The sequence below is a fragment of the Salvelinus sp. IW2-2015 genome, unplaced genomic scaffold, assembly GCF_002910315.2.
Source record: "Salvelinus sp. IW2-2015 unplaced genomic scaffold, ASM291031v2 Un_scaffold3065, whole genome shotgun sequence".
Lineage (NCBI taxonomy): Eukaryota > Metazoa > Chordata > Actinopteri > Salmoniformes > Salmonidae > Salvelinus > Salvelinus sp. IW2-2015.
Window position 1 is genome coordinate 49613 of NW_019944357.1, and position 8543 is coordinate 58155.

General features: G+C 42.5%; 1 protein-coding gene across 1 annotated transcript in view; it reads right to left on the reverse strand.

The window, feature by feature from the left end:
* Positions 1 to 225: 225 nt before the first annotated feature.
* Positions 226 to 8543, reverse strand: part of LOC112075288 (platelet glycoprotein Ib alpha chain) — a 25262-nt gene continuing 16944 nt past the window's right edge. The window contains exons 3-4 of the mRNA XM_070440845.1: positions 1560 to 1847; positions 226 to 687 (exon numbers count right to left, since the gene is read on the reverse strand). Coding sequence (XP_070296946.1) covers positions 484 to 687; positions 1560 to 1847 — 492 coding nt within the window. The 3' untranslated portion in view covers positions 226 to 483. The remainder of the gene's footprint in view (positions 688 to 1559; positions 1848 to 8543) is intronic.

Sequence of the window (8543 nt, forward strand, 5' to 3'; positions counted from 1 at the left end):
GTAAGGTGGCTGTTAATAAAAAAAGGGAGTGTTTTTGTGTGTGAATAGTGGGTGTGGTGTTAAATAAAGTGGTTGTATTGTATTGAAGTGGGTTACTAAAGTTGTATTGTATTTTGATAGGTGGTTTACCTTGCAAGAAACACGCTGGGTGTGATTGTAGTGCAGTGTGGTGGTGGCGTTGCAAGGTGGTATGTGAGAACTTGTTCTCAACTAGCCTACCTGGTTAAATAAAGGTGAAATAAAAATAAATAAAAAATTAAATATGGGTTTCTAGACTAGACTAGATAATGTACTTTACAGGGTTCTAGACTAGAGAGCATACCTTACAGAGTTCTAGACTAGAGAACATACCTTACAGGGTTCTAGACTAGAGAACATACCGTACAGGGTTATAGACTAGAGAACATACCTTACAGGGTTATAGACTAGATAACATACCTTTCAGGGTTCTAGACTAGAGAACATACCTTACAAGGTTATAGACTAGACTAGAGAATGTACCTTACAGAAGCAGGCCCAGGGGTTCTGCGACAGGTAGGTGTAGGGAACGTCAGGTTTGGCAGAGAACCACTGGTCAGGCATGGTTCTGATGCGGTTCTGCTCTAGAATCAGGGTTTCGATGGCCGGGAGGGAGCGAAACATCAGAGGGGGCAGAACAGAGATACGGTTCTGAGAAAGTTCCAGGATCTAGAACAAACAACAACAGGGGTGTTAATTGACTTACTAGCTGACTGACTAACTAACTAACTGACTAACTAACTGACAAACTAACTGACTGACTAGCTAACTGACTATCCTACTAGCTGCCTGACTAGCTAACTAGCTGACTAACTAACTGACTAGCTAACTGACTAACTGACTGACTAGCTAGCTAACTAACTAACTTACTAACTAACTTCCTGACTAACTGACTAGCTAAATAACTAACTGACTGACAAGCTAACTAACTAGCTAACTTACTGACTGACTAGCTAACTGACTGACTAGATAACTAACTAGCTGCCTGAATAGCTAACTAGCTAACTAACTGACTGACTAGCTAACTAACTAACTAGCTGCCTGCCTAGCTAACTATCTGACTAAGTAACTGACTAGCTAACTGACTAACTGACTGACTAGCTAGCTAGCTAGCTAACTAACTAACTTACTGACTAGCTAAATAACTAACTGACTGACAAGCTAAGTAACTAGCTAACGTACTGACTAGCTAACTGACTGACTAGATAACTAACTAGCTAACTAACGGACTATATAACTGACTGACTAGCTAACTAACTAACTAACTAACTCGATAGCTAAATAGCTAGCTAACTTACTGACTAGCTAACTAACTAACTGATTAGCTAACTAACTAACTAACTGGCTGACTAGCTAACTGACTGACTAGCTAACAAAAAAATGGACTGAATAGCTAACTAACTAGCTAATCAGGTAACCAAACAATTAACCAATAAACAAATCAACTAATTAACTAAGTGGCGTACTGACCTGTAGCAGCCTGAGCCCAGAGAAGGACAGGTTAACCAATAAACAAATCAACTAATGAACTAAGTACTGACCTGTAGCAGCCTGAGCCCAGAGAAGGACAGGTCATCTAGTGTCTCCAGGACGTTCTGGTCCAGATAGAGTTCTAGCAGGCCCGGCGTGGCCCTGAAGGAGTGAGGGGGCAAGGTTCTAATGCGGTTCCCTACCAGACGTAGAACCCCCAGGGTGGGGAGAACCGGGCCGGGGGACAGGGGAACCTCTGGAACTGCGTTGTGGCTCAGATCTATCTCATAGAGCTCTGGGAAGTGACTATAGGAGGACCAGGTTAGACTGGAGAACAGGTTCTGGGTGAAGATCAGCACCTAGAACACAGGGGAGATGATGATAATGTAGTATAGTATAGTAGAGGAGTGTTTATTTTATATATTTTAACCTTTATTTTAACAGAGAAGACATATTTAAATACAATACAAATATGCCCTGTAAATACAATATAAATATGCCCTGTATATACAATATAAATATGCCCTGTATATACAATATAAATATGCCCTGTAAATACAATATAAATACGCCCTGTATATACACCATAAATACCCCCTGTATTATACAATATAAATATGCCCTGTATATAAAAATAAATATGCCCTGTATATACACCATAAATATGCCCTGTATTACAATATAAATATGCCCTGTATATACAATATAAATATGCCCTGTATATACAATATAAATATGCCTGTAAATACAATATAAATATGCCTGTAAATACAATATAAATACGCCCTGTATATACAATATAAATATGCCCTGTAAATACAATATATAATATCGCCCTGTATATACATATAAATATGCCCTGTATATATAAACAATTAAATATGCCCTGTAAATACAATATAAATATGCCTGTATATACAATATAAATATGCCCTGTAAATACAATTATAAATACGCCCTGTATATACATATAAATACGCCCTGTATATACAATATAAATATGCCCTGTTATATAAATATAAATATGCCCTGTAAATACAATAATAAATATGCCCTGTAAAACAATAGAATAACGCCCTGTATATCACAATAGAATATGCCTGTAATATACAATAATTATGCCCTGTATATACAATATAAATATGCCCTGTATATACAATATAAATATGCCCTGTATATACAATATAAATATGCCCTGTATATAACACCTTTCACATAGATTCTGCTATGGCCTTCGTCACACTTCCTGTTGAATCTGCAGACGTGTTGCTGTGCGTTTTGTTGCTGTGCGTTTTGCTGCCAACTTTACTTTGCTAGCTGACAACTTTACGTTTTTTTGTTTTGTTTTTGTTTTTAATTACCGTTTATATTTTTAGTTTTTCCTTCGCAACTTTTTTCCCTCATTCAACTTTTTCACTCCGGACGCTTTATCTGGACATGGTTTGTCAACACCTTCAACAGCCGAAGCTAAGTAGTAACATTAACATGATGTCTTCTAACTGCATTCGCTGTACTCATAATATACAGGAGAATGATCGCTTACGGCGAGAATAGCTGTGCTACAAGCCCAGCTTCAGACGCAATCGTTAGGCAAGGGTATAGTTTCAGTGTAGGAAAGGAAGAAACAGCGTCTGTGCCACCAGTAAGTACAGATAGTAACGTTAGTATAAATCCCCCCGCAACAGTCCCCGCAGCCGGACAACTTTCTCATGGCTTCCGGAGGGAAATGCTGTTGGAATGCTCAACCGGTGTCGCTCATTTCAGCCGACAGAAACTTTCAACCGGTTCTCCCCATTATGTAGGCGAGTCGGAGTCTGAGGCCGAGTCTTCTCTTGTCTCTACTCTCCCGTTACGGGTCTGAGACGCCGAAGGCTCCCACCATTAGCTCTGACAAATTGAAAACCCTAGTCATTGGCGACTCCATTACCCGAAGTATTAGACTTAAAGCGAATCACCCAGCGATCATACACTGTTTACCAGGGGGCAGGGCTACCGACGTTAAGGCTAATCTAAAGATGGTGCTGGCTAAAGCTAAATCTGGCGAGTGTAGAGAGTATAGAGATATTGTATCACGTCGGCAAAACGATGTTAGGATGAAACAAAGAGGTCACCAAGTGCAACATAGCTTCAGCGTGTAAATCAGCTAGAAAGATTGTGTCGGCATCGAGTAATTTGTCTCTGGCTCCAGTTAGGGATGACGAGCTCTACAGCAGAGTCTCAGCACTCAGTGTGGTTTTGAAAACTGTTTTCTGCCCTCCCAAAAAGAAAGAATTTGTAGATAATTGGCCCTCTTTCTGAGATCACCCAAACAGGACCAAGCCTGACCTGCTGAGGAGTGACGGACTCCATCCTAGGTGGAGGCTCCATCTTATCTACCAACATAGATAGGGCTCTAACTCCTCTAGCCCACATGAAATAGGGTGCAGGCGCCAGGCAGCAGGCTGTTAGCCAACCTGCCAGCTTAGTGAAGTCTGCCAATAGCACAGTCAGTGTAGTAGCTCAGCCATACCCATTGAGACTGTGTCTGTTCGACCTAGGTTGGGAAAAACTAAACATGGTGGTGTTCGCCTTAGCAATCTTATTAGGATAAAGACCTTCCATTCTGCCATTATTGAAAGAGATCGTGATACCTCACATCTCAAGGGTTACTTAATGTTAGATCCCTCACTTCAAAAGGCAGTCATAGAATGAACTAATCACTGATCATAATCTTGATGTGATTGGCATGACTGAAACATGGCTTAAGCCTGATGAATTATATGTTATAAAATGAGGCCTCACCTCCTGGTTATAATAAGTAGACCATATCCGGATCCCAGATCCGCAAAGGCGGAGGTGTTGCTAACATTTACGATAGCAAATTTCAATTTACCCCAAAAAATAGTTTTTTTTGAGCTTCTAGTCATGAAATCTATGCAGCCTACTCAATCACTTTTATAGCTACTGTTAATAGAGCTCCTGGGCCATATACAGCGTTCCTCTCTGAGTTTCCTGAATTCCTATCAGACCTTGTAGTCATAGCAGATCATATTCTAATTTTTGGTGATTTTTAATATTCACATGAGAGATACTCAGACCCATCCAAAAGTCTTTCGGAGCCATCATCGACTCAGTGGGTTTTGTCCAACATGTCTTCTGGACCTACTCACTGCCACAGTCATACTCTGGACCTAGTTTTGTCCCATGGAATAAATGTTCAAGATCTTAATGTTTTTCCACATAATCCTGGACTATCGGACCACCATTTTATTACGTTTGCAATCGCAACAAATAATCTGCTCAGACCCCAACCAAGGAGCATCAAAAAGTCGTGCTATAAATTCTCAGACAACACAAAAATTCCTTGATGCCCTCCCAGACTCCTTCTGCCTACCCAAGGACGTCAGAGGACAAAAATCAGTTAACCACCTAACTGAGGAACTCAATTTAAACCTTGCGCAATACCCTAGATGCAGTTGCACCCTAACCGAAAAAGATTTGTCATAAGAAACTAGCTCCCTGGTATACAGAAAATACCCGAGCTTTGAAGCAAGCTTCCAGGAAATTGGAACGGAAATGGCGCCACACCAAACTAGAAGTCTTCCGACTAGCTTGGAAAGACAGTACCGTGCAGTACCGAAGAGCCCTCACTGCTGCTCGATCATCCTACTTTTCCAACTTAATCGAGGAAAATAAGAACAATCCAAAATTTATTTTTGATACTGTTGCGAACTAACTAAAAAGCAGCATTCCCCAAGAGAGGATGGCTTTCACTTCAGCAGTAATAAATTCATGAACTTCTTTGAGGAAAAGATCATGACCATTAGAAAGCAAATTACGGACTCCTCTTTGAATCTGCGTATTCCTCCAGGGCTTAGCTGTCCTGGATCTGCACAGCTCTGCGAGGGCCTGGGATCGGGAGAGACACTTAAGTGTTTTAGTACTATATCTCTTGACACAATGATGAAAAATAATCATGGCCTCTAAACCTTCAAGCTGCATACTGGATCCTATTCCTACTAAACTGCTGAAGGAGCTTGCTTCCTGTGCTTGGCCTCCTATGTTGAACATAATAAACAAGCTCTCTATCCACGGATGTGTACCAAACTCACTAAAAGTGGCAGTGATAAAGCCTCTCTTGAAAAAGCAAAACCTTGACCCGGAAAATATAAAAAAACTATCGGCCTATATCGAATCTTCCATTCCTCTCAAAAATTTTAGAAAAAGCTGTTGCCAGCAACTCACTGCCTTTCTGAAGACAAACAATGTATACGAAATGCTTCGTCTGGTTTTAGACCCCATCATAGCACTGAGACTGCACTTGTGAAGTGGTAAATGACCTTTTAATGGCGTCAGACCGAGGCTCTGCATCTGTCCTCGTGCTACTAGACCTTAGTGCTGCCTTTGACACCATCGATCACCACATTCTTTTGGAGAGACTGGAAACCCAAATTGGTCTACACGGACAAGTTCTGGCCTGGTTTAGATCTTACCTGTCGAAAAGATATCAGTTTGTCTCTGTGAATGGTCCCCTGTCCTCTGACAAATAAGCTGTACATTTCGGTGTTCCCAAGGTTCCTTTTAGGACGCACTTTGTTATTCACTATATATTTTTACCTCTTGGGGATGTTCTTCGAAAACATAATGTTTAACTTTCACTGCTATCGGATGACACACAGCTGTACATTTCAATGAAACATGGTGAAGCCCCAAAATTGCCCTCGCTAGAAGCTGTGTTTCAGACATAAGGAAGTGGATGGCTGAAACTTTCTACTTTTAAACTCGGACAAAACAGAGATGCTTGTTCTAGGTCCCAAGAAACAAAGAGATCTTCTGTTAAATCTGACAATTCATCTTGATGGTTGTAAAGTCGTCTCAAATAAAACTGTGAAGGACCTCGGCGTTACTCTTGACCCTGATCTCTCTTTTGAAAACATATCAAGACTGTTTCAAGGACAGCTTTTTTCCATCTACGTAACATTGCAAAATCAGAAATTTTCTGTCCAAAAATGATGCAGAAAATTAATCCATGCATTTGTTACTTCTAGGTTAGACTACTGCAATGCTCTACTTTCCGGCTACCCGGATAAAGCACTAAATAAACTTCAGTTAGTGCTAAATACGGCTGCTAGTCCCTGACTAGAACCAAGAAATTTGATCATATTACTCCAGTGCTAGCCTCCTACACTGGCTTCCTGTTAAGGCAAGGGCTGATTTCAAGGTTTTACTGTTAACCGATAAAGCGTTACATGGGCTTGCTCCTACCTATCTTTCCGAGTTGGTCCTGCCGTACATACCAATACGTACGCTACGGTCACAAGACGCGGCCTCCTAATTGTCCTAGAATTTCTAAGCAAACAGCGGGAGGCAGGGCTTTCTCCTATAGATCTCCATTTTTATGGAACAGTCTGCCTACCCATGTGAGAGACGCAGACTCGGTCTCAACCTTTAAGTCTTTACTGAAGACTTATCTCTTCAGTAGGTCATATGATTGAGTGTAGTCTGGCCCAGGAGTGCGAAGGTGAACGGAAAGGCTCTGGAGCAACGACCGCCTTGCTGTCTCTGCCAGGCCGGTTCCCTCTCTCCACTGGGATTCTCTGCCTCTAACCCTGTTACAGGGGCTGAGTCACTGGCTTGCTGGTGCTTTTCATGCCGTCCCTAGGAGGGGTGCGTCACTTGAGTGGGTTGAGTTACTGACGTGATCTTCCTGTCTGGGTTGGCGCCCCCCTTGGTTTGTGCTGTGGTGGAGACCTTTGTGGGCTATACTCGGCCTTGTCTCAGGATTGTAAGTTGGTGGTTGAGGATTTCCCTCTAGTGGTGCGGGGGCTGTGCTTTGGTAAAGTGGGTGGGGTTATATCCTTCCTGTTTGCCCTGTTCGGGGTTTCTTCGGATGGGGCCACAGTGTCTCCTGACCGCTCCTGTCTCAGCCTCCAGTATTTATGCTGCAGTAGTTTATGTGTCGGGGGGCTAGGGTCAGTTGGTTACCTGGAGTACTTTCCCTGTCTTATCCAGTGTCCTGTGTGAATTTAAGTATGCTCTCTCTAATTCTCTCATTCTCTCTTTCTCTCTGAGAACTGAGCCCTAGGACCATACGTCAGGACTACCGGGCATGATGACACCTTGCTGTCCCCAGTCCGCCTGGCCTTGCTGCTATTCCAGTTTCAACTGTTCTGCCTGCGGTTACGGAACCCCTACCTGTCCAGACCTGCTGTTTTCAACTCTTAATGATCGGCTATGAAAAGCCAACTGAGATTTATTCCTGATTATTATTTGACCATGCTTGTCATTTATGAACATTTTGAAAATCTTGGCTCTCTCTATTTTCTCCTTCTCTCTCTCTTTTCTCTGAGAACCTGAGCCCTAGGACCATACGTCAGGACTACCGGGCATGATGACACCTTGCTGTCCCCAGTCCGCCTGGCCTTGCTGCTATTCCAGTTTCAACTGTTCTGCCTGCGGTTACGGAACCTACCTGTCCCAGACCTGCTGTTTTCAACTCTTAATGATCGGCTATGAAAAGCCAACTGAGATTTATTCCTGATTATTATTTGACCATGCTTGTCATTTATGAACATTTTGAAAATCTTGGCTCTCTCTAATTTTTCCTTCTCTCTTTCTTTCTCTCGGAGGACCTGGGCCCTAGGACCATGCGTCGGGACTGCCGCCCGTGGTGACTCCTTGCTGTCCCCAGTCCGCCTGGCCTTGCTGCTATTCCAGTTTCAGCTGTTCTGCCTGCGGTTATGGAACCGCCACCTGTCCCAGACCTGTTGTTTTTCAACTCTTGATGATCGGCTATGAAAAGCCAACTGAAAATTATTCATGATTATTATTTGACCATGCTTGTCACTTATGAACATTTTTGAACATCTGGCATAGTTCTGTTATAATCTCCACCCGGCACAGCCAGAAGAGGACTGGCCACCCCTCATAGCCTGGTTCTCTCTAGGTTTCTTCCTAGGTTTTGGCCTTTCTAGGGAGTTTTTCCTAGCCACCGTGCTTCTACACCTGCATTACTAGCTGTTTGGGGTTTTAGGCTGGGTGTCTGTACAGCACTTCGAGATATTAGCTGATGTACA